This window comes from Hyperolius riggenbachi, chromosome 4 (assembly GCF_040937935.1).
Source record: "Hyperolius riggenbachi isolate aHypRig1 chromosome 4, aHypRig1.pri, whole genome shotgun sequence".
Taxonomy (NCBI): Eukaryota; Metazoa; Chordata; class Amphibia; order Anura; family Hyperoliidae; genus Hyperolius; species Hyperolius riggenbachi.
In genome coordinates, this window is record NC_090649.1 from 31973053 (window position 1) to 31999851 (window position 26799).

At 48.4% G+C, this 26799-nt stretch overlaps 2 protein-coding genes across 6 annotated transcripts in view; one reads left to right on the forward strand and one right to left on the reverse strand.

Moving 5' to 3' along the window:
• Nucleotides 1-13738, reverse strand: part of KIF3C (kinesin family member 3C) — a 111302-nt gene extending 97564 nt beyond the window's left edge. For both annotated transcript variants that reach the window (XM_068279922.1, XM_068279921.1), the window contains exon 1: nucleotides 11696-13738. In XM_068279922.1, the coding sequence (XP_068136023.1) occupies nucleotides 11696-13108 (1413 nt within the window). In that variant the 5' untranslated portion in view covers nucleotides 13109-13738. The remainder of the gene's footprint in view (nucleotides 1-11695) is intronic.
• Nucleotides 1-26799, forward strand: part of LOC137571147 (uncharacterized) — a 164382-nt gene that overhangs the window by 59137 nt on the left and 78446 nt on the right. The gene's annotated exons all lie outside the window — the stretch shown is intronic.

The window sequence follows — 26799 nt, forward strand, 5'->3', positions numbered from 1 at the left end:
GTTTGGCCGAATAAACAGGAAAATTGAATGTTTTTATTGTACCGTGTATGGGTACCATCAAGATGTGACCACCAGCGATACATTTCAGAATGTACATCAGGGAGAGGAAAGATTTTACAATGGGCAAACACTGACTAAATCATCTACAAATGAATATTGTGTGATTTTCACTACAGGTCCTCTTTAGCATAGATAAGAGGAGATAAATTGTGAGCTAATAAGTCAGATGAGCTGATGTAAGAAGAACTATGGCTGCCCAGGACTTGGTGTTATAGTCACACAGGTCTGTCTTGCCTGACAGGGAAGGGTTAAGCGGGGAAGTGTGACAGCACGTCCCGGATGTCACAACACTCGGGGAACTGTTTAGCAGAAGGCACAATTGGCGTCATTAATAATTCAAGACCAGCTGCGGGATTTCAGGGCCCCCCATTCATCCTCCATGAGCTGTCAGTGCAGCAGGAGGGATGAGACTGGCTCCTCGCTGTATACACAGAGCTAAGCTCCACCTCACACCGCAGCTGCCTGCCGGCACCCCTGGGGCCACCCCCTGCACCAGCTCTGCAGTCAGGGCCCCTCATTCATCCTCCATGAGCCGTCAGTGCAGCAGAAAGGATGAGACTGGCTCCTCGCTGTATACACAGAGCTAAGCTCCACCTCACACCACAGCTGCCTGCCTGCACCCCTGGGGCCACCCCCTGCACCAGCTCTGCAGTCAGGGCCCCCATTCATCCTCCATGAGCTGTCAGTGCAGCAGGAGAGATGAGACTGGCTCCTCGCTGTATACATTGAGCTGAGCTCCACCTCACACCGCAGCTGCCTGCCGGCACCCCTGGGGCCACCCCCTGCACCAGCTCTGCAGTCAGGGCCCCCATTCATCCTCCATGAGCTGTCAGTGCAGCAGGAGGGATGAGACTGGCTCCTTGCTGTATACATTGAGCTGAGCTCCACCTCACACCGCAGCTGCCTGCCGGCACCCCTGGGGCCACCCCCTGCACCAGCTCTGCAGTCAGGGCCCCCCATTCACCCTCCATGAGCTGTCAGTGCAGCAGGAGGGATGAGACTGGCTCCTTGCTGTATACATTGAGCTGAGCTCCACCTCACACCACAGCTGCCTGCCGGCATCCCTGGGGCCACCCCCTGCACCAGCTCTGCAGTCAGGGCCCCCCATTCACCCTCCATGAGCTGTCAGTGCAGCAGGAGGGATGAGACTGGCTCCTTGCTGTATACATTGAGCTGAGCTCCACCTCACACCACAGCTGCCTGCCTGCACCCCTGGGGCCACCCCCAGCACCAGCTCTGCAGTCAGGGCCCCCCATTCATCCTCCATGAGCTGTCAGTGCAGCAGGAGGGATGAGACTGGCTCCTTGCTGTATACATTGAGCTGAGCTCCACCTCACACCACAGCTGCCTGCCTGCACCCCTGGGGCCACCCCCAGCACCAGCTCTGCAGTCAGGGCCCCCCATTCATCCTCCATGAGCTGTCAGTGCAGCAGGAGGGATGAGACTGGCTCCTTGCTGTATACATTGAGCTGAGCTCCACCTCACACCGCAGCTGCCTGCCGGCACCCCTGGGGCCACCCCCTGCACCAGCTCTGCAGTCAGGGCCCCCCCATTCACCCTCCATGAGCTGTCAGTGCAGCAGGAGGGATGAGACTGGCTCCTTGCTGTATACATTGAGCTGAGCTCCACCTCACACCACAGCTGCCTGCCTGCACCCCTGGGGCCACCCCCTGCACCAGCTCTGCAGTCAGGGCCCCCCATTCATCCTCCATGAGCTGTCAGTGCAGCAGGAGGGATGAGACTGGCTCCTTGCTGTATACATTGAGCTGAGCTCCACCTCACACCACAGCTGCCTGCCTGCACCCCTGGGGCCACCCCCAGCACCAGCTCTGCAGTCAGGGCCCCCCATTCATCCTCCATGAGCTGTCAGTGCAGCAGGAGGGATGAGACTGGCTCCTTGCTGTATACATTGAGCTGAGCTCCACCTCACACCACAGCTGCCTGCCTGCACCCCTGGGGCCACCCCCAGCACCAGCTCTGCAGTCAGGGCCCCCCATTCATCCTCCATGAGCTGTCAGTGCAGCAGGAGGGATGAGACTGGCTCCTTGCTGTATACATTGAGCTGAGCTCCACCTCACACCACAGCTGCCTGCCTGCACCCCTGGGGCCACCCCCAGCACCAGCTCTGCAGTCAGGGCCCCCCATTCATCCTCCATGAGCTGTCAGTGCAGCAGGAGGGATGAGACTGGCTCCTTGCTGTATACATTGAGCTGAGCTCCACCTCACACCGCAGCTGCCTGCCGGCACCCCTGGGGTCACCCCCTGCAACAGCTCTGCAGTCACTACACATCACCACCATCCCCAGCACACATAGTGGTAAAATCGGCCAATGATTGGTCAATAAAAATTGGATGTGTGTACAACGCATAAGCCTGTTACACACATTCAATTTTGACCTGCCAATGATACCACTACTATGTAATGTGAGCACTTACCTACACAATCTGTGCTAGCATTCAAAATCTGTTCACCCTCCTACTACATGGAGGTGGTGAAATTGGCCAGTGATTGGCCAATCAAAATTGAAAGTGTCCTGCAGGGAGAGAGTGCTGGCACTAGATGGTTCCAGGCAGAGTGCTTTTATAAAATTTGAGGCCACTTTTAACCACTTTTTCCACCACTACTGTAAATCTACGTCCTCTATGACATCATCTAAGCCATGAGGACGTAGATATACATCTTGTAGCTGAAACAGCGCTGTGCTTGATTGGGCATTGCTCCTGTGCACACCTCCAGCACTAGCTACTGCAGCACTAATTGGTGAAAGGGAATATATGTTCCCTAAACCAATAACATTCATTTTTACCATTAAAAATACTTTGATTTTCTCATTTCATAGTGAAAAATACACACTGTATTTTAGAGTACACTATCCTCACCATAAATTGTGACAGGAACATAATTTAAGTTTTGTGATAAATGGTAGAAATAGCCAAACAAATGTTTTTTTTATTTTTATTTACAGTAGTGCTTTTTATTTTTTTCCTCTTTTTTTCCCCAGTAAAATACATAGAAAACAAAAAGGGAAAAAATGCCATAGGATGAAAGCCTAGTAAGTCTTGAAAAAACGATATATATTTCATTTAGGTGTCTTAAGTAGGGATAAAGTTATTGCTGATCACATAGGGACAAAACTGCTCTGGTCCATAAGGAGGAAACTAAGTCTGGATGCAAAGAGGTTAAGCCTAGTACACACTTACAATTATGATTGGCTAATGACTGGCTAATTTTTCCACCAACATGTATTGTGGGGGGGTTTACCTACACAATCTGTTCATAGTATTTACAATCTGTTTACCCTCATCCTGCATGGTGGTGGTAAAATTGGTCAGTGATTGGCCAATCATAATTGAAAGTGTGTACCAGGCTTAACCGTGTACGGCTGATTTTAGGACCAACGTAGCCCAATGTTCGGATCAACAGGTTTATATTTTGGTGTCCATATTCCTGCGCCAAAAGCACGCAACACCAGCCACATAAAGAGGCCCTGTAGTGACATATAGTAGAATGCAGTAAATGATTTAGAATACCCATCAGCATCAGAAACAATTACTATATCTATGTATTGCTGTATATTGGTATGTAGCTCCGCCCTCTCAATGATGCTTAGCCTAGGCTGATTAGCTATGCGGAATTCTCCCCACCTCCACCAGAGAATTCTGGGAGTTTTGGTATATTTTGAATCGGCTTTGGAATTCTCAGTAACCAAACATTCCGCAGCGATGCACCTGCCAACAGTAAAAATGTCACCATGTGATAAATGTCAGAATGTAAATCAGGGAGAGGAAAGATTTTACAATGGGCAAACACCGACTAAATCATTCATTCATGAATGTTGTGTGAGGCTAGGCTCACAGTGGGACGTTATCCCCCATTCCCTTTAGATTGTAAGCTCACAAGGGCACGGCTCTCTCCCCCTTCTGTGTCTTGGAATTCATTATACATTGTATTCATAATGTTACTTTTATCACTGTCATTACCAATTCTGTATTTTGTATCATTTTTGTATTTTGTCACTAATTATGTATCTTGTATATTAGTGTACACCATTGTCTGTATTATTATGTTCCCCATGTTTGTTTCTTACTTTGTACAGCGCCACGGAATATGTTGGCGCTTTATAAATCAATAATATTAATAATGGTCACCGGTTATAAAATCCTGTAAATGTTGCGGTATGGTAACGCACTGCTGCAATGCGGTACCTCTAAACGCACGCATGAACATATACAGGAATCATACTTTTCATTGCCTGTATGCTTCACTGTACCTACTGTATGCAACTTTAACGCAAAGTTATGTGTGTTACCACTGTTTTGTTGCGTTGCAATGTAATTTTGCGACGTTAATTTCGCACCACAAAGCAACGTCCCACTGTGAAGCTAGCCCGAGAGAAAAACTCAGTTTTATTCTCGAGATTATTTTCTCTAGAGTTCCTCTTTAGAATGTACCAATGAGGCAATCAGGCTTATCTGAGAGGAAACAGTAACTACCAGGCGGCAGTGATAGCACCTGTGTGCTGTGGTACTGCAGCTAGTGACAATACAAGCCAGCACCGACCCTGCGCTCTGTCAGCCATTCACAAACTGCTTATTCATCCAGGCTTGTTCGCGACTCACTCATGACTCGCAATGTTGACACTGCCAAACCGAATCTTCCCACTCAGATCTGCGAGTGTGTAATGAGCTCTGTATAACCAGTCATTATGGGATGCGAGTCCCGGCCAGCATTCCTGAGTGTCATCTTCCTGACTTGGAAGGCCGACAGAACAGTAACAGATGAGGATTCGCCACACTGAGGAGGAGGAAGCTGGCGGCACAGCTGGCTCCTCAGCGATGATTAGAGACCGCAAGGCCAGGGAGGCCTTCTACAGGAAATGCTGGGATTTGTAGTCTCTAGATGGCCAGGCCAGGGAGGCCTCATCAAGGAAATGCTGGGATTTGTAGTCTCTAGATGGCCAGGCCAGGGAGGCCTAATACAGGAAATGCTGGGATTTGTGGTCTCTAGACGGTAAGGCCAGGGAGGCCTCATACAGGAAATGCTGGGATTTGTAGTCTTTAGATGGCCAGGCCAGGGAGGCCTCATACAGGAAATTCTGGGATTTGTAGTCTCTAGACAGTAAGGCCAGGGGGGCCTCATACAGGAAAAGCTGGGATTTGTAGTCTCTAGATGGCCAGGCCAGGGAGGCCTCATATAGGAAAAGCTGGGATTTGTAGTCTCTAGATGGCCAGGCCAGGGAGGCCTCATACAGGAAAAGCTGGGATTTGTAGTCTCTAGATGGCCAGGCCAGGGGGGCCTCATACAGGAAATGCTGGGATTTGTAGTCTCTAGATGGCCAGGCCAGGGAGGCCTCATACAGGAAATGCTGGGATTTGTAGTCTCTAGATGGCCAGGGGGGCCTCATACAGGAAATGCTGGGATTTGTAGTCTCTAGATGGCCAGGCCAGGGAGGCCTCATACAGGAAAAGCTGGGATTTGTAGTCTCTAGATGGCCAGGCCAGGGGGGCCTCATACAGGAAATGCTGGGATTTGTAGTCTCTAGATGGCCAGGCCAGGGAGGCCTCATACAGGAAATGCTGGGATTTGTAGTCTCTAGATGGCCAGGCCAGGGAGGCCTCATATAGGAAATGCTGGGATTTGTAGTCTCTAGATGGCCAGGCCAGGGGGGCCTCATACAGGAAAAGCTGGGATTTGTAGTCTCTAGACAGTAAGGCCAGGGGGGCCTCATACAGGAAATGCTGGGATTTATAATCTCTAGATGGCCAGGCCAGGGAGGCCTCATACAGGAAAAGCTGGGATTTGTAGTCTCTAGATGGCCAGGCAGGCCTCATACAGGAAATGCTGGGATTTGTAGTCTCTAGATGGCCAGGCCAGGGAGGCCTCATACAGGAAATGCTGGGATTTGTAGTCCCTAGATGGCCAGGCCAGGGAGGCCTCATATAGGAAATGCTGGGATTTGTAGTCTCTAGATGGCCAGGCCAGGGAGGCCTCATACAGGAAATGCTGGGATTTGTAGTCTCTAGATGGCCAGGCCAGGGAGGCCTCATATAGGAAATGCTGGGATTTGTAGTCTCTAGATGGCCAGGCCAGGGAGGCCTCATACAGGAAAAGCTGGGATTTGTAGTCTCTAGATGGCCAGGCCAGGGAGGCCTCATATAGGAAATGCTGGGATTTGTAGTCTCTAGATGGCCAGGCCAGGGGGGCCTCATACAGGAAAAGCTGGGATTTGTAGTCTCTAGATGGCCAGGCCAGGGAGGCCTCATACAGGAAATGCTGGGATTTGTAGTCTCTAGATGGCCAGGCCAGGGAGGCCTCATACAGGAAATGCTGGGATTTGTAGTCTCTAGATGGCCAGGCCAGGGAGGCCTCATACAGGAAATGCTGGGATTTGTAGTCTCTAGATGGCCAGGCCAGGGAGGCCTCATATAGGAAATGCTGGGATTTGTAGTCTCTAGATGGCCAGGCCAGGGAGGCCTCATACAGGAAAAGCTGGGATTTGTAGTCTCTAGATGGCCAGGCAGGCCTCATACAGGAAATGCTGGGATTTGTAGTCTCTAGATGGCCAGGCCAAGGAGACCTCATACAGGAAATGCTGGGATTTGTAGTCTCTAGATGGCCAGGCCAAGGAGACCTCATACAGGAAATGCTGGGATTTGTAGTCTCTAGATGGCCAGGCCAGGGAGGCCTCATACAGGAAATGCTGGGATTTGTAGTCTCTAGATGGCCAGGGAGGCCTCATACAGGAAATGCTGGGATTTGTAGTCTCTAGATGGCCAGGCCAGGGAGACCTCATACAGGAAATGCTGGGATTTGTAGTCTCTAGATGGCCAGGCCAGGGAGGCCTCATACAGGAAATGCTGGGATTTGTAGTCTCTAGATGGCCAGGCCAGGGGGGCCTCATACAGGAAATGCTGGGATTTGTAGTCTCTAGATGGCCAGGCCAGGGAGGCCTCATATAGGAAATGCTGGGATTTGTAGTCTCTAGATGGCCAGGCCAGGGAGGCCTAATACAGGAAATGCTGGGATTTGTAGTCTCTAGATGGCCAGGCCAGGGAGGCCTCATACATGGAAATGCTGGGATTTGTAGTCTCTAGATGGCCAGGCCAGGGAGGCCTCATATAGGAAATGCTGGGATTTGTAGTCTCTAGATGGCCAGGCCAGGGAGGCCTCATACAGGAAAAGCTGGGATTTGTAGTCTCTAGATGGCCAGGCCAGGGAGGCCTCATACATGGAAATGCTGGGATTTGTAGTCTCTAGATGGCCAGGCCAGGGAGGCCTCATACATGGAAATGCTGGGATTTGTAGTCTCTAGACAGTAAGGCCAGGGGGGCCTCATACAGGAAATGCTGGGATTTGTAGTCCCTAGATGGCCAGGCCAGGGAGGCCTCATATAGGAAATGCTGGGATTTGTAGTCTCTAGATGGCCAGGCCAGGGAGGCCTAATACAGGAAATGCTGGGATTTGTAGTCTCTAGATGGCCAGGCCAGGGAGGCCTCATACAGGAAAAGCTGGGATTTGTAGTCTCTAGATGGCCAGGCCAGGGAGGCCTCATACATGGAAATGCTGGGATTTGTAGTCTCTAGATGGCCAGGCCAGGGAGGCCTCATACATGGAAATGCTGGGATTTGTAGTCTCTAGATGGCCAGGCCAGGGAGGCCTCATACATGGAAATGCTGGGATTTGTAGTCTCTAGATGGCCAGGCCAGGGAGGCCTCATACATGGAAATGCTGGGATTTGTAGTCTCTAGATGGCCAGGCCAGGGAGGCCTCATAAAGGAAATGCTGGGATTTGTAGTCTCTAGATGGCCAGGCCAGGGAGGCCTCATACAGGAAATGCTGGGATTTGTAGTCTCTAGATGGCCAGGCCAGGGAGGCCTCATACAGGAAATGCTGGGATTTGTAGTCTCTAGATGGCCAGGCCAGGGAGGCCTCATACAGGAAAAGCTGGGATTTGCAGTCTCTAGACCAGGGGTCCCCAAACTTTTTCGAGTAAGAAAACATTATATTGGGCCTAGGTAGTGTAAACTATTATTTGTTAACATGTGCAGTGCAGCCCTTATGTCTCCCATTAAACCAATTCTGATAGTATGCCCCCCAACACAGCATGTGCAGATAGTATGCCCCCCAACACAGTATGTGCAGATAGTATGCCCCCAACAACACAGAATGTGCAGATAGTATGCCCCCAACAACACAGCATGTGCAGATAGTATGCCCCCCAACAACACAGAATGTGCAGATAGTATGCCCCCCAACACAGCATGTGCAGATAGTATGCCCCCCAACAACACAGCATGTGCAGATAGTATGCCCCCCAACAACACAGAATGTGCAGATAGTATGCCCCCCAACACAGCATGTGCAGATAGTATGCCCCCCAACAACACAGCATGTGCAGATAGTATGCCCCCCAACACAGCATGTGCAGATAGTATGCCCCCCAACACAGCATGTGCAGATAGTATGTCCCCCAACACAGCATGTGCAGATAGTATGCCCCCAACACAGCATGTGCAGATAGTATGTCCTGCAACACAGAGGAGAACTCCTCCGGAGGAGAAGCAGCCATTTATGTGGTGCCCAAAGAACATCTTTCTTTGCTACAGACAGTGAAACATACCCAGGTGACCACATGCAGTCCAATTGGACCCATATGGATGGGTGGTGCCAGCACAACTATTCGATATGTGGGTTGCAGATATTTAAATGCAGTGGACCGCATCTATAAGTAATAGATTTTCAGAGTGGGGGTCGGTGAAAAAGCCTCAGGGGGGCACATTCAGCCCGCAGACCTTAGTTTGAGGACCACTGCTCTGGACGGTAAGGCCAGGGAGGCCTTATACAGGAAAAGCTGGGATTTGTAGTCTCTAGACAGTAAGGCCAGGGAGACCTCATACAGGAAATGCTGGGATTTGTAGTCTCTAGTCAACAAGGCCAGGGAGGCCTTATACAGGAAAAGCTGGGATTTGTAGTCTCTAGTCAGCAAGGCCAGGGAGGCCTCATACAGGAAAAGCTGGGATTTGTAGTCTCTAGTCAGCAAGGCCAGGGAGACCTCATACAGGAAATGCTGGGATTTGTAGTCTCTAGACAGTAAGGCCAGGGAGACCTCATACAGGAAATGCTGGGATTTGTAGTCTCTAGTCAGCCTACAGGACCACCAGCTGCTCAAGAAGTAGTTAAAGTGGAGAGCATAAAACCGTCAGCTGCCAGTGCAGTCATTTTCTGAAGATACAGGCTGTGCTGCGACTGACCTGCACTAACATGCAGGGAGACATCAAACATCTGCATGCCTAGTTACATCGCCGGCTCACTGCTTGGTAAACGAGTCAATCGCCCTTAAAGGGAACCTGAGATGTTAAAATAGGGCGAATTTATACTTGCCTGTGGCTTCCTCCAGCTCCATGAGGACTGTGGGCTCTCTCACCGTCCTCTTCGGCCCCTCCTTTCTTGCGCTATGCTTCCTGGTAACCCAGCCGCGTTCACCTGCGCATACACGGCTCGGCCTCACGCACTCCTCGTCGCGAGCGATCTGCGTCTGCAGAGTAGTATTAGCCGTGCATGCGCAGAAGCCCATGGCAACTGCCCGGATTACCGGTAGACATATAACCAGAAAGGAGGGGCCAAAGAGGACGTCAAGGGAGCCCACAGTCCTCATGGGGCTGGAGGAAGCCCCAGGTAGGTATAAATAAGGCACAGTTTACCATCTCAGGTACACTGTGGCCTGCCAACTCCGAGTTGGCGAAAACAAAACTAGCTGGTAGCAGGAGAATGGAGGATCGTTGAGGACCGGCGAGCGCACAAGGCAACTGCAGGGGGCTGGTAGAAGACCCAGGTAAGTGAAATTTGTTTTTTGTTTTTTTTTACTTCCCTTTAGGTTTCCTTTAAAGCACACCTGAAATGAGAGTTATATGTTGGCTGCCGTATTTATTTCCTTTTAAGCAATACCAGTTGCCTGGCAGCCCTGCTGATCCTCTGCCTCTAATACTATTAGCCATAGACCCTGAACAAGCATGCAGCAGATCAGGTGTTTCTGACTGACTTGCTGCATGCTTGTTTCAGGTGTTTGACTCAGGGCCCTCGCACACCGGAGAGCGTTTTGCGGTTTTGAAAAAACCCTTCCATTGACTTGCATTTCCGCAATTTTTTTAAAAATCGTGATGTGCAGTGATTTTTATGCAAGCCAATGGAAACGTTTTTTTTAAAAAAATGAAAAAGACCCGCAAAACGTTCTCCGGTGTGCCAGGGCCGTCAGACACTACTGGTGCTAAAGAGATCAGAAGTAGGGTTGCCAGGCAACTGGTATTGCTAAAAGGAAATAATAATGGCAGCCTCCAATTCCCTTTCAATTCAGGCATCCTTTAAAGTGGATCTGAGATGAAAAACTAACTATAACAAGTAACTTGTCTATATATGTTATCTAAAGTTTAGATAGTTTACACAGCATATCTAGCTGCAAAAGTTTAAACAGTTTATGATTATTTATTCCTGTGATACAATGAGGGCAGCCGTGTTCTGTTTGTCACATTGTCACAGGCCTGAGGGCTGGAGATGCTATCAGCTTGCCTGTGTGTAAATTCGGTCCTTTCTCCTCCTCCCCTCTGCCTCTGAAATCTCTGGCTAGTAACACCTCCTCCTGGCCAGACTGAGCTCCCATAAGCCCTTGCTCCATGGAGTGCCAAGGCACTTTGAGCTGTGGGCGAGGCTTGTTTAGTTTATAGGGAATTAGAGTATTAAAACAAAAACAAAAAAGCTTGAGGAATGCCCTATAAACTATATGTAAAGAACACAACTATGCAATGAGTAAAAGTTTATCTCGGATCCACTTTAAGCTCGCACCTTGAAGTAAACAAAATATATTGATTAAGTCCATAATTAGAGGCTACCTTCGATGAAAGTTAATTAATGCTGCTGCTATGAGTGTCAGGAGAAAGTACCTCCCCTTTAGCCTTTCAATCATCCCTATTGGTCCTGTCATATGAAAAATGGTTTCACCGGCCAATGGGGGTGCTTAGGAGCTCAGTTCACCTTACTTGCAGTTCCCACTTTGCCTTCTTACATCTGTAATCTCTGGAACTGCTAAACATTTAGCCAAGTGGTTTTCATTGTAGGCAACATTCTGGTTATGTCATTCCTAATCCTATAATCAGGTAATACGGTCCAGGTTTACATCAGAAACAGCTTTAAGTGTACCTGTAGCAGAAACAAATACCTCACATGTATACTCACCTCAAAAGAGGGATGCCTCTGGAAAATACAGAGGCTTCCCCCGTCCTACTCCACTGGGCCATTCCAGTGCTTTGTCCTGCGGAAAACCATCGACAAGCCCTTGTCACAGTCTCACAGACCCAATCAGGCTCGGCCTGAGTGCGCCAGTGCTACTGTGCAGGCGCAGTGAGGCTACACTCGTTCAAGTACAGGAGCGCGGGTGCGAGCTTCCGGGGTACCACCACAGGAACGGCCTATTGGAGGAGAACAGGGGAAGCAAGTCTCTGGAGGAACCAAAGACTTCCCTCTCCCAAGGTAAGTATCGGTATCTAACTGTTTAATTAAAAAAACCTCTTAGGTTTGCGTTACAATTCAACAATTCATTATGAGATAGGTGTCTTTGAATATTCCAATATTGAAAAAGAATTACCTTGAATTTCACCGCCAGCATCTCCGTAGCTTTCTGCTCTTTCGTCAGATCTTCCATCATCTTCTCCTTCTCTTCGATCAGCTTCATCTTCTCTTCCTCCAGCAAGCTGTGGTCCTCCTGAATGGCAGCCTTCTCCTGCATCAGTCTCTCAGCTTGCTCCTTCAGGTAATTCCCTATGTTCTTCTCTATGAGGTTGTCATCATTCTCTTCCTCAGCCTCCGTGTCCGGAATGCCCTCTCCATCCACCGACTTTTTCCTGCGGCTGTTCCGCCGCCTCTTCTTGCTCAGCATCCCCCTTTTTTCCAGCTGGGCCTTGAGCCTGGCAATTTCTTCCTGGAACTCCCTCAGCAGAGTGTCCTTGGGGTCCTCGTTAATTTTTGGCTTGTTCTTGATGTTCTTAGCCCTGTTGGCAAACCTGAGAGTGGACAAGGTCTCATCGTAGTGGTGAGAGGCTGGGCCTAGGGTGGCCACCATGATGGTTTTAGCATTGCCCCCTAGAGAGTCCTGAAGAAGGCGGGTGAGTTTGGAGTCTCTGTAAGGAATGTGGGTGCTGCGGCCATCCACCAGTGCCGATATCACGTTACCAAGGGCTGAAAGGGAAAGGTTGATTTTTGAAGCTTCCTTAGGCCTTTCTCCATTCACTGCCATTTTGCTTTGCCTCTCGCTACCAGCCAAGTCCACCAGGTTGAGTTTCCCTACCCGGATATGTTCTTGCCCATCCACACCCAATTCACTGCACTCAATAGTAATGACAAAGATTGTGTGTGACCTAGAACTGTATTCGTTCATGTTAGTGCAGGCCACTGACCGAGCCTGGTTCCCCAGGTTCATGACATGTTCTATCTCCTTCACGTTCTTGGTCACAAAGGAAGACAAATCTTTGATATAAACCCCACTTTCCGGGTTTTCCTTGAGCTCTAGCTTCTTGTTCTGGTCTTTGCACAAGAGGTCCCGGATCTCTTCCTGATAAATCTCCAGGTAAGATGCTCTCACCAGATACTGCTGGTTTTGGGAACGGGAGATCTGGGTGAATATGTGTTCAAAGGAACTCGGGATGACTCCTTTTTTTTCCGGCTCGGTCCAGACACCTTGCATGGTGTACGTTTTGCCTGTCCCTGTTTGCCCATAGGCAAATATGGTACCGTTGAACCCTTGCAGGACAGAATCTATGAGGGGCCGGACGGTTTCATCGTACAAGTCTGTCTGCTTGGAGTTGGCGTCGTAGACGGCGTCAAAGGTGAACGTCTTTGGCAGCTCCCCGGGGTTGACCCTGGGGTTCCGGATGGTCACCTGCCCCAGCTTGATGTCCATGGCCACGATCCTGTCGTAGCCGGCCGCATCTTCTTTCCGGTTGAGTGGGCGGCATCTCACCACCACCTTGAGGGCTTCGCTGCTCTTGGTCTTGCTGCTCATCTTGCTCCCCTCCCCTCCTCTCTGGCGATATTGTTTATTCCAAGGAGCGAGCCTGGGAACGCAAAGCAGCACCCTCAGACCCTGACATTCATCCGTCTATCCGCAGTGTGTGTCCCCGGCCGGTGCTCTCCTCACCGACTCCCTCCACAGCTGGATTGAACGACCTCGCTAATCCCTCGGTGGCATCCTTCTGTAAACATCGGAGCAGCATCCATTGCGCATCGTATCCTCCAGATGCGGAGATGGGAGCAGAAGGTGTCGGGATGCAGCCAATTCCTGCTCTGGTAGGGGAGAAGGGGAGGCGAGGACAGCCTTGAAAGAGATGTCCTGCCGGGATGGTGCCACTGGCAGATTTAGGTGTTTAATCCCCTTTGATGTTCATCAGCTGGAAACGCCTAGTCGCTTCTAGGTTGTGGATGCTCATTCATTGCTGCTGCGCTGCTGCTGTCTATGATAGAATGACAGGGGAAAACAGAGGATGGGGCGTCTACCAATGATGCTGGATGTTCTAGTGAACAAGAGGAGGAGGAGGAGGAGGGATAGGGGAAGGAGGGGGAGATGCCTGTACTGTACTGGCTGACTCAGATAACACAGCACACTCAGCTGCAGCAGCCTCTCTCTCTTCATATCAGAGCCAGCCCTACTAGAGGAAGACCTCAGCCCCAGGGGAGGTGTGATCTTATCCTGCTCTGGAATTCTGGGGGCTGTAGTTCCTGAGCTGATAACATCCTGCTTAATATGGAAATAATCCTCGGCTCATTATAGGCTTCCGAGAGAGTCACATCCTGCATCTGCCACAGATTGCAGCCAGATACACAGACATCAAGGGGATTTATCTAATGACACAGCAACCCAGGGCAATCAATCATGGCACTGCCAAGTCCAGTTATTACTGCTGTGTATTTTTATAGCACTGACATCTCCTGCAGCACTGTGCAGAATACATAGTCATGTCACTGACAGTCAGTGACATGACTCTGTACTCTGTAATGTGCTGCAGAAGATGTCAGTGCTGTATAAATCTACATATATAAAATCGGATGTGTGTATGTATGTATGTATGTATGTATGTATGTATGTGTGTGTATGTATGTGCCGCGATCACGCGAAAACGGCTTGACCGATTTGAACGAAACTTGGTACACAGATAATTACTACGTGGGATGATATGTTCTGGGGGTCCCGCGGTCCCCCTGCACACGTGGGTGGAGCTACAAACAGCAAATCAGATTTCACCCATTCAAGTCAATGGAAAAAATGTAAAAGGCTGCCATTGTCACAGTAATCAAGCCAGAGTCCCCACACTTGGCACAGTTGGTCACTTGGTGACCGAGGTTACAAATCCAGGAAAAGCGGGCGGAGCATAAAACAGCCAATCAAAATTCAGCCATTCATTTTAAATGGGGAAATGTAAACTGCAGCCATTCTTAGACTGTTAATCGCAGGGTTTTCAAACTTGGCACAGTTAATCACTGGGTGAATACGATTACGATTCAAGAAAATGGGTGGGGCCTACAACAGCCAATCAAAATTCACCTATTGATTTTCAAGGGGAATATTTAAACTACTGCTATTCTTGCACTTTTAATGGCAGAGGCTTCAAACCTGCTACAGTCAGTCATTGGGTGACTGGGGTCCAAATTCACTAAAGGGGCGGGGCCACATACAGCCAATCAGATTTCCTTGGTGGATAAACTGCTTCCATTCACACATTTTTGATGCCAGGAACCTGACAGCTCACAAACTTGGTCATTGAGTGACTGTGTGTCAAGGTTACAAAAAGTGGGCAGAGCCAAAAAAAACTTTTATTGGGAAAATATAAACTGCAGCCATTTTTACACCGTTAATGGCAGGTGTCACGGACGGTTGCGGGGCCGCAGGCGCGTCCTGGAACCGCCCGTGAAGAAAAAGCGATCGCACTCGATTCCCTGCATCGATTGCGCTTCAAATCGATACAATCTGGGTTGAGTGTGTAGGGGCAGCTGAAGTCCTTTTCTTAGCAGAGAGAGAGAGCACCATCCTAAAGGCTGGATGGCTCTTTTGATATGCTAATGAGCCTGGGCCCAGAGAGTCCCTGGCTTCAAGCTGTGCTGATGGCCCATCCATCAGGTATAAGGTGACAAGCACCATGACAGAACCAATCTAGAGTGAGGAAACTCAGACACTCCGACTCCTTTTCCCAGCAGGGAGCCGACATGTGGCTTGCTGCTGCCAACTTCAAAGAGCCTTTGCCTGGGAATGACCTGGTATAAATCCCAGGGGTCTCTCATATTCCATAAACTGCTATATGTATCATATTTTCTGTGTTGCCAGGCTGGCAAACCCTCCAAACTAACAGAGCAGGCTTGATCCTATCTGGCGCTGGTTCTGAAGGAATTTCAGACCATCCTGAGGGAAAGACTGCCAGTTAGGCAGTTCGGAAGTGCCCTGCTGATACCACAAGGGTCCCACCCCTCATGTTTGGTATCAGGCTGCTGGGTACATCGAGGCAGACCTGAAAATATTAATAAATCTGCCCTGACCTGTACGGTTCTGTGAGATAGAGCCCATATATGGTTAAGGCATGATTTCTGGCCCCCAGGACAAGGGGAGGACTCATCTCATGTTCTAAGGGGGGGTGTGGGCCCGCCCTCACTCCCTCCTACTGAATCAGGGGCATAAGAATGGCAGAGGAGCCAAACTCAGTGTCCTCCACACTGAAACATCTTGAACTCATCAGGTGCCAGCTTGAGGATATGCTGGCATCCACCTGGTCTGAACTCTGAACTCAGATTGAAACCCAGAACTCTGATTTTCCCACAAAAAGGACATCTTTCCAGGAACTAAGTATTTTCTCCCTTCTTTTATTTTGTTATACTGGCTATTACTGTCTTAATAATTGTGATTTTAATAATTGTCTGTATATATTAATTATTTATATTGCGTGAATAAACGACTTTCTCCAAGTCATTCACTGTCCGCTACCCTGCTTATCAGCACACACAGAACTGATCCCGGGTCTCTGAAGATACGCTACTGTTTGTTTGTTGTTGGCTAGACAGAATAACGTGTGTTTAACCGTTTTATTCGCAGGATTAGTCAGTCAGTTAGTGGGCTCCACGGTCCCATGGTAACCGCGGTGGTGGCAGTTTACTCTGAACCAGTGGGTGAAGTTGTAATCGCCCGTGTCTCACAGGCTCCCTTCTGAGTTGTCTGCGGCTAATTCTTAACGGTTCCTGCGCATTGACTGCGACCAGAGTTCGCACGATCCGTGCGCTGGCACCGTTTAGAAGGCTAAGTGCGGTCAGCCACTAGGGCTCCTGTGACAGTGTTAGGCAGCGGTTGGGACCTGTGTTGTGCTGAAAGTATCTAAGATAGCGCTAGCGCTATCAAGAAACGAACTAATTCGTTGGTGTAGCTGGAAGGCAATATATTTTTTATATATACAGAGAGACTGTGTAGCCAGTACCCCTCCCCAAAAGTTTTATTTTATTTGGCATGGAAATGTCCAGGAATTACCAGAACATGTGCCTGTCGGACCTGCAAAATCTTTGCCAAGCGAGAGGCATTGACGTCGGCCGCAGGAAACAACAGGACCTGATAGCAGACTTGTCCAGATGGGATACCCAGCAACTGCGGGAGCCAGGAGTGTCCGCTGAGGTGGATACCAGCCCATCTGACAATCGAGGGGAACCAGAGGCTGAAGATCCTAGGCGTACAGAGGTTGAGCATCCTGCGGGCCCTGTTGCAACAGTTACGCCAGAGACTGTCAGTATGGACCCCAATCCCAGAGTTTCTGAAAGTACTCGCCTGGAACCGGCCAGTACTGGACTGTCCATGGGTGCTGACCCGGTAATGCAGCAGGCATTACAAAAGCTGATGGAGACTGACCTGGACAAGTACCTGCAGTACATGCGTGAGGAGCGCCAATCTGCAGAACGCACAGCTGCTGCTGAACGCCACGCGGAGAGGGATGCCGCAGAGGCGCGGGAGAGACGACAGCATGAGCTCAACATGGCAAAGGTTCAACAGGCCAGCCGGAGTTCACCGCCCAGCCTCCCTGCTGAAGGAGCTGCACCACCCGTAAGTGCAAAATTTAAATTTGCTAATATTGAAAAAGACACAGACATTGACTTGTTTTTGCGGTCTTTTGAAAAAGCGTGCCGTCAGTATCGTCTGTCCCAAGACCAGTGGGCCAGACATCTGACACCTTTGCTGCGCTACAAAGCGCTTGATGCCTTCGCAGAATTGCCTGTGGAGAAGGATAATGATTATGCTGCTATAAAAGACGCTATCATTACTAAGTACCAGCTGACGCCAGAAGCCTATCTGAAAAAGTTCAGGGCCTGGCAGAAAAAGTCTTCTGATTCGTACCGAGATGTGGCCAGCAGCTTGCTCACCACACTACGGCAGTGGACTCTAGGTCTCACCAAAGGGTCTTATGGCGTCCTGGAGGACTTGATAGTCCTCGAACAATTTCTGAACATTTGCCCTGCTGATGTACGACAGTTTGTGTTAGAACGCAGGCCGGCTTCAGCCACTGTCGCTGCAGACCTTGCTGAGACTTTTGCAACTACCCGGGTGGCTGATACCCGCAGAACTGTCCCATCCAGCTGGAGAGGAGGTCAGCCCAATACCTCGGCAGACCCTCCTGCCCCTGTGAGCCGTCCGCCACAGAGGCCACCCAGCGCAGCTGCTGCACCCAGGCCTGCAGCGCCTGGAGAGGTCACCTGTCACTACTGCCGCCAGCCCGGACACATGAAATTCGACTGTCCGGAGCGGAGACAGACACCACCCGCACCTGGATCATCTGCATCACCTGTACCTCACCCACAGCAGAGGCAACCCGCCAGCGAACCACAGCCTGGATCATCAGATTTTGTCCTGTTTGCCCGCGGAAAAGAAATCCGCGACCGAACCGACCAGCAGCAACTTGTTAGAGTGAACGGCAAAGTTGTCACCGGATTTCGAGACACCGGAGCTGACATCACGTTAGTTCACTCACACCTTGTGCCAAAGGAGAGCATCAGCTCCAGCCGATCCCTTGCCCTTACTGGAGTAGAGGGCACCCTTTTTCACATAGCCCACGCGACAGTGAAGCTGGATTGGGGATTAGGGATCCACGAAATGGTTGTTGGTGTTATGAAGGATCTCCCAGTCCCTGTGTTGCTGGGGACTGATTTGGGCAAGCTTGTGTCCTACTATGAACCTGCCACGACCGCCTTGTCGCTCACGGAAGGAGACGGACTCTCCACCCACCACCAGGTACTTTATACACTTGGGGGAGCACCAGGGGGAGGCGGGTTGAATGTGCCCAGTTCAAGGGTACCAGGTTCAATAGTGCCTGCTTCAAAGGCACCTGAGTTTGATGTACAGACTGTCTGCTGTGATGATGCTGTAACTGTACCTGAGTTTACTGTACAACCTGTCTGTAATGAAAAAATGTCTATACCTGTCAATGTCATTACTGCATGCAATGATGATTTGAGTAATGTCCGTCTGTGCCATTCTGACAGTGTACCTGTGCTAGCAGTACCGCGCAGCTGCACTGCTCAGAACCCGAGCTCAGAACAGGTGGAGGGGGTTCCAGCCTCCTCCCCCTCCTCTGACCGCAGGGATGAGACCTTTCAGCCGCTGGCCTCATGTGACATGAGCCAATTGGCTGAAACTGACAGCGCCGTATTCTCAGCCGCACTACAAAGTGACCCAAGCCTGGAGGTGCTCAGGCAGCAAGCCGCTGAGCCCCTCGCAGACGGGGCCGCTTTCAAGGTGTACTGGGAAGGTGGGAGACTGTACAGTGAGTCTGTACAGCCCCCTACAGGTAGATCCCACGCGAATACCAAATGGCTTGTGGTCCCGAGTGCGTTCAGGGGACATGTGCTGAAATCCGCACATGGTAATCCTCTGACAGGGCACTCGGGTGTCCGCAAGACACTTGCCGGTATTCGGAACCAGTTTTATTGGCCCCGAATGAACAGGGATGTAGCAAACTACTGCAGGGCATGTGCCGTCTGTCAGGAGCTGGGAAGGTCCAGGGATTCCCGCGGGGTTCCCTTAGGTCCACAGCCACTTAGCAGTGGAACCCTGCGTGGGCTGGCTGTTGACCTAACCAACCCACTGCCCGTTGTCAGCAGTCCCGGCAGACACCACGTCCGACTGCAGTGGCGCAAACGCCCTGTCCAGAACGGTCCATGTCGGGTCAACCCTGAGGGTAGCAGACCGCGACCGGTCCAGGGGAACCGAGCCCTGGGCTCCAATAGGTTTTCCCGCCGTACCGGCAACTCGAGGCCCGTCAGCCAGGTTAGCGGCGCCGCCACACATCTTGCGGAGGTGTGGCTAAGCCGCAGACAAGGGGGAGGGCTGTCACGGACGGTTGCGGGGCCGCAGGCGCGTCCTGGAACCGCCCGTGAAGAAAAAGCGATCGCACTCGATTCCCTGCATCGATTGCGCTTCAAATCGATACAATCTGGGTTGAGTGTGTAGGGGCAGCTGAAGTCCTTTTCTTAGCAGAGAGAGAGAGCACCATCCTAAAGGCTGGATGGCTCTTTTGATATGCTAATGAGCCTGGGCCCAGAGAGTCCCTGGCTTCAAGCTGTGCTGATGGCCCATCCATCAGGTATAAGGTGACAAGTACCATGACAGAACCAATCTAGACTGAGGAAACTCAGACACTCCGACTCCTTTTCCCAGCAGGGAGCCGACATGTGGCTTGCTGCTGCCAACTTCAAAGAGCCTTTGCCTGGGAATGACCTGGTATAAATCCCAGGGGTCTCTCATATTCCATAAACTGCTATATGTATCATATTTTCTGTGTTGCCAGGCTGGCAGACCCTCCAAACTAACAGAGCAGGCTTGACCCTATCTGGCGCTGGTTCTGAAGGAATTTCAGACCATCCTGAGGGAAAGACTGCCAGTTAGGCAGTTCGGAAGTGCCCTGCTGATACCACAAGGGTCCCACCCCTCATGTTTGGTATCAGGCTGCTGGGTACATCGAGGCAGACCTGAAAATATTAATAAATCTGCCCTGACCTGTACGGTTCTATGAGATAGAGCCCATATATGGTTAAGGCATGATTTCTGGCCCCCAGGACAAGGGGAGGACTCATTTCATGTTCTAAGGGGGGGTGTGGGCCCGCCCTCACTCCCTCCTACTGAATCAGGGGCATAAGAATGGCAGAGGAGCCAAACTCAGTGTCCTCCACACTGAAACATCTTGAACTCATCAGGTGCCAGCTTGAGGATATGCTGGCATCCACCTGGTCTGAACTCTGAACTCAGATTGAAACCCAGAACTCTGATTTTCCCACAAAAAGGACATCTTTCCAGGAACTAAGTATTTTTCTCCCTTCTTTTATTTTGTTATACTGGCTATTACTGTCTTAATAATTGTGATTTTAATAATTGTCTGTATATATTAATTATTTATATTGCGTGAATAAACGACTTTCTCCAAGTCATTCACTGTCCGCTACCCTGCTTATCAGCACACACAGAACTGATCCCGGGTCTCTGAAGATACGCTACTGTTTGTTTGTTGTTGGCTAGACAGAATAACGTGTGTTTAACCGTTTTATTCGCAGGATTAGTCAGTCAGTTAGTGGGCTCCACGGTCCCATGATAACCGCGGTGGTGGCAGTTTACTCTGAACCAGTGGGTGAAGTTGTAATCACCCGTGTCTCACAGGCTCCCTTCTGAGTTGTCTGCGGCCAATTCTTAACGGTTCCTGCGCATTGACTGCGACCAGAGTTCGCACGATCTGTGCGCTGGCACCGTTTAGAAGGCTAAGTGCGGTCAGCCACTAGGGCTCCTGTGACAGCAGGGTTCTCAAACTTTGCACAGTTGGTCACTGGGTGACTGAGATTAAGATTTTGGAAGGTGGGTGGAGCCTACAACAGCCAATAAAAATTCACCTTTTGATTTTCAAAGGGAATATTTCATCTGCTACCATTCTCTTATACTGTGAAAAGCAGATTCCTCAAACCTGGTACAGTTGGTCACTGGTTGATTAGGGTCCAAATTCCGAAAGGGGGCGGAGCCACAAACAGCCAGATTTGTTTATTTTTCAATGGGAATATACAAAGTATTGATACCAAGGACCTCAAAGCCGATAAACTTGATAACTGAGTGACTGTATGTCAAGGTTAGAAAAAGTGGGCTCTGCCAACAACTACATTTTTAACATGGCAGGGTTCCCAAACTTTACAGAATTGGCCACTGGGTGACTGGGATGAATATTCAGAAATGTGGGTGGAGCCTACAACAGCCAATCAAAATGTACCTATTGATTTTCAAGGGGAATATTCCCATTGCTACCATTCTCACACTGTTAGTGGCAGAGGCCTCAAACCTGATACAGTCAGTCATTGAGTGACTAGGGTCCAAATTCACTAAAGGGGTGGAGCCACAAACAGCCAATCAGATTTGTTAGATTGATTTCAGCCATTCTGTTATTGGCAGGGTTCTCAAACGTGACACAGTTGGCCACTGGGTGACTGGGACTAATATTCAGAAAAGTGGGTGGAGCCTACAGCAGCCAATCAAAATTCACCTTTTGATTTTCAAGGGGAATATTTACATTGCTGCCATTCATGCACTCTTAATGGCAGAGGCCTAAAATCTGCTACAGTCAGTCTCTGGGAGATTGAGGTTTAAATTCTGAAGGGATCAGGCCAAAAACAGCCAATTAGATTTGTTTACTTTCAATGGTAAAATGTAAAAATGTTCAAATTCAGTAAAGGGGCAGAGCCAAAAACAGCCAGATTTCTTTGCTGGATAAACTGCTTCCATTAGCACAATTTTGATGCCACGAACCCAAAAGCTCACAAACTTGGTCATTGAGTAGTGACTGTGTGTCAAGGTTACAAAAAGTGAGTGGAGTTAAAAACAGATTTTTCTTCACTGTTAATGGCAGGGTTCTTAAACTTAGCATAGCTGGTTACTGGGTGACTGGGATTAAAATTCAGAAAGGTGGGAGGAGCCTAAAAATGGCAATCAAAAATCACATGTCACTTTTCAAGGAGAATATTAAAATTGCTGCCTTTCTTAAACCTGGTACAGTTGGTCATTGGGTCACTGGGGTTAAAATTCAGAAAAGGGGACAGAGCCACAAATGGTGAATCAGATTTGTTTCATTTCATGGGAAAATACAAATTATTGATGCCAAGGACCCCAGAGCTCACAAACTTGGTCATTGAGTAGTGACTTTGTGTCCAGGTTACAAAAAGTGGGCGGAGCCAAAAACAAATTTCACTGGGAAAGTATAAACTGCAGCTCTTCTTACACTGTTTATGGCAGGGTTCACAAACTTTGCCCAGATGGTCACTGAGTGACTGAGATTAATATTCAGGGAAGTGGGTGGAGCCTATAATAGCCAATCAAAATTCACCTGTTGATTTTCAAGTGGAATATTTAAATTGCTGCCATTTTTACACTGTTAATAGCAGATGCCTCAAACCTGCTACAGTTGGTCATTGGGTGACTGGGGTTCAAATGCTGGAGAGGGGCGGAGCCACAAACGGCCTATCGGATTTGTTTCATTTCTATGGGAATATACAAATTATTGATGCCAAGGACCCCAAATCTCACAAACGTAGTCATTGAGTGTTTGTGCGTTAGGGTTAGAAAGTGGGCGGAGCCCACACCAGTCAAATACATACCCGGGCAACGCCGGGTCATCAGTGGGTGGAGACAAATACAAATTTTACTGGGAAAATGTAAACTGCAGCCATTCTTACATTGTTAATGGCAGGGTTTTTACACTTTGCACAGTTTGTCACTGGGTGACTGGGATTAATATTCAGAAAAGTAGGTGGAGCCTACAAAATTAGGCTCCACCTATTGCTTTTCAAGGGGAATATTTAATTGCTACCATTCTTGAACTGTTAATGGCACAGGCCTCAAACCTGGTACAGTTGGTTATTGGGTGACTGGGGCTCAAATTCAGAAAAGGGTGTGGAGCCACAAACAGCCAATCTGATTTTTTCATTTCAATGCAAATTATTGATACCAAAGACAGCAAAGCTCACAAACTTGGTCATATGCAGAGCCAACACCAGCCAAATACATACCCGGGCAACGCCGGGCAATCAGCTAGTACAGGGTTTCTCAACATTTTATTAGCGTGTACCCCTTTTAAAACCCTGTACTCATCGAGTACCCCTAGCATAGTAAACATGATCACAAGTACCCCTTGACAAATATATATTTAATTGTAGTACATGATAATTGGTTCTAAACAATGTGCAAGCATTTATTATTGCTTTTAATTAGCTAAAATACTAATTTGGTGTTGTTTAAATAAGAATTATAATTTTCTAAATCTCTAAATTTGTTATTCTTGGTTAAGTATATCAAGCCCGAGTACCCCCTGGACCCATCAGAAGTACCCCCTGGGGTACGCGTACCGCATGTTGAGAACCTAGGAGCTAGTACATAATATAATAATAATATATGGTAGGACATTACACTATGACTATGGTAGGATTAGATTGTGAGCTCCTCTGAGGACAGTCAGTGACATGACTCTGTACTCTGTAATGTGCTGCAGAAGATGTCAGTGCTGTATAAATACATAATATATTAATAATATATGGTAGGACATTACACTATGACTATGGTAGGATTAGAGTGTGATCTACTCTGAGGACAGTCAGTGACATGACTATGTACTCTGTAATGTGCTGCAGAAGATGTCAGTGCTATATAAATACATAATAATAATATGGTAGGACATTAGACTATGACTATGGTAGGATTAGAGTGTGATCTACTCTGAGGACAGTCAGTGACATGACTATGTACTCTGTAATGTGCTGCAGAAGATGTCAGTGCTGTATAAATACATAATAATAATAATATGGTAGGACATTACACTATGACTATGGTAGGATTAGAGTGTGAGCTCCTCTGAGGACAGTCAGTGACATGACTATGTACTCTGTAATGTGCTGCAGGAGATGTCAGTGCTATATAAATACATAATAATAATATGGTAGGACATTAGACTATGACTATGGTAGGATTAGAGTGTGATCTACTCTGAGGACAGTCAGTAACATGACTATGTACTCTGTAATGTGCTGCAGAAGATGTCAGTGCTATATAAATACATAATAATAATATGGGAGGACATTAGCCTATGACTATGGTAGGGATTAGATTGTGAGCTCCTCTAAGGGCGTACGTTAAAAAAGGGCATAGGGGAAAAAGGGCGCAGGGTTTTAAACGATAAGCATAAATGTAACGATTGTGGAACTTTCTCCGTGATCAGCGCACAACGCGTGCGCTGACACGGCGGAAACCCTCCACAAGCGTATATTTGAGGACACCCAGGCTAGGTGCTATGCACCCGCAGAGGGCAATTCCCTCCGGCAGATGGCGCTGTGGAGTGCAGGCGAACACAGTCGCTGCACAGCCACAGATGCCAGAAGGGAATTGTACAGATCCGGGACAAGGTACAATCAGGCAGGGCTGGATAGCCCACAGGGAACAGAGCAAAGGGACAGAACCAATGTGTGTCCACCAAACTAGTCGCCACCCAGCGACGGTGAACACACAACGGCGGAAACGAAGTGGGAATGCAATCGCAAGAATGGCGATTGCCGACAGAGACACAAGACTGGGCAAAACAGGGCACGAGGGTAGCAAAGGCACAGCAAATAATACAATGAGGAGATACGGAAAATAACAAACACTAGCTAACCGCGAACACCGCACTCATTCGCAACAGTGCACGCGGTTATGCGCGGTCTCCACGTGATAAGCACAATAGAGACAAGCACGCCTAACTAACCATTAACAGACAAACATGAAACAGAGGACGCGAGCGCTTGCTTAACGGTTACCTCACCGAGCCTCCAGCAAGCGTAGCAGACAAGACAGATACACGAAAACAGGGACAAGCGAGAGATAGGATCCACAGCACTAGCGAAAGTGGCTAGCGCGATCCCAGGAGACAGAATAGAAGGATCCACAGCGCTAGTGAAAAGTGGCTAGCGCGATCCAAAGAGACAGATCAGAAGAGATAGCTGGTAGCAACCGCTGCACCAGCTATACTCCAAGAACAGAAATCAGGACCATTTCCTGTCGACCGCCGTTGGGACAGGACAATGGCAACAGAACAAACAAACAGATAATACAACCTGACTGGACTAGAAAGGGAGCCTAAAGCAACCCCCAGGAATTAACTATACTAGATAGCAATGGCTGACACTCCAGCAGTGTCCATCAGGAACAGACCAGACCATGGAAGGGAAATGACCAGCAAAGCCTTCTGGGAAACATAAAGCTCTTATAGTGCCAGTCATCAAAGAAGGCAGGTAGGGGATTTGCATAACAAATGTATGCAAATTCCCCAGCAAGAGAACAGACCAGAAACTTGCAATGGAAAGACAGGTCTCTGTTCCAGAGACCTGCAGCCCACAGACTAGAGGAATGGACAAACAGCTGTCTGCCTGTGCAGCCAGCTGAGCGGATCATCACAATAAATAACTTTTAAAAAAATTGTGCTACATTTCGTTTAAAAATAATGTTTTATAAAGTTATAAATCATTAAATAATGTGTATGAAATCGGCAATTGTAAAAACATTAATCTTCCCTGTTTAAAAAGTGAAATGTATATTAACGTTTTATAAAACAATAAGAATTTAACTAAAACTATATCTAACCCTATTCTCACACAGAACCCTGTCTGTACCTATCCCTAACCCCCCTTATAAATCATTAAATAATGTGTAATCATGAGAAGCAGTTATAAAACATTAAAAGTCTCCGGGCACCACTTGTGAGGACAGCCAGTGACATGACTATGTACTCTGTAATGGATGTCAGTGCTACATAAATACTTAATAATAATGTGGTAGGACATTAGACTATGACTATGGTAGGATTAGATTGTGAGCTCCTCTGAGGACAGTCAGTGACATGATTATGTACTCTGTAATGTGCTGCAGGAGATGCCACTGCTATATAAATACATAATAATAATATAGTAGGACATTAGACTATGACTATGGTGTGTGAGCTCCTCTGAGGACAGTCAGTGACAGGACTATGTATGCTGTAAAGTGCTGCAGGAGATGTCAGTGCAATATAAATACATAATAATAATAATAATAATATAGTAGGACATTAGACTATGACTATGGTAGGATTAGATTATAAACTCCTCTGAAGACAGTCAGTGACATGACTATGTACTCTGTGCAGTGCTGCAGAAGATGTCAGTGCTATATAAATACATAATATTATGGTAGGACAATAGACTATGACTATGGTAGGATTAGATTGTGAGCTGCTCTGAGGACAGTCAGTGACATGACTATGTACTCTGTAAAATGCTGCAGAAGATGTTAGTGCTATATAAATACATAATAATATGGTAGGATATTAGACTACGACTATGGTAGGATTAGATTGTGAGCTCCTCTGAAAACAGTCAGTGACATGACTGCACTCTGTAAAGTGCTGCAGAAGATGTTAGTGCTATATAAACACATAATAATATGGTAGGATATTAGACTATGACTATGGTAGGATTACAGTGTGAGCTGCTCTGAGGACAGTCAGTGACATGACTATGTACTCTGTAAAATGCTGCAGAAGATGTTAGTGCTATATAAATACATCATAATATGGTAGGATATTAGACTATGACTATGGTAGGATTAGATTGTGAGCCCCTCTGAGGGCAGTCAGTGACATGACTATGCAC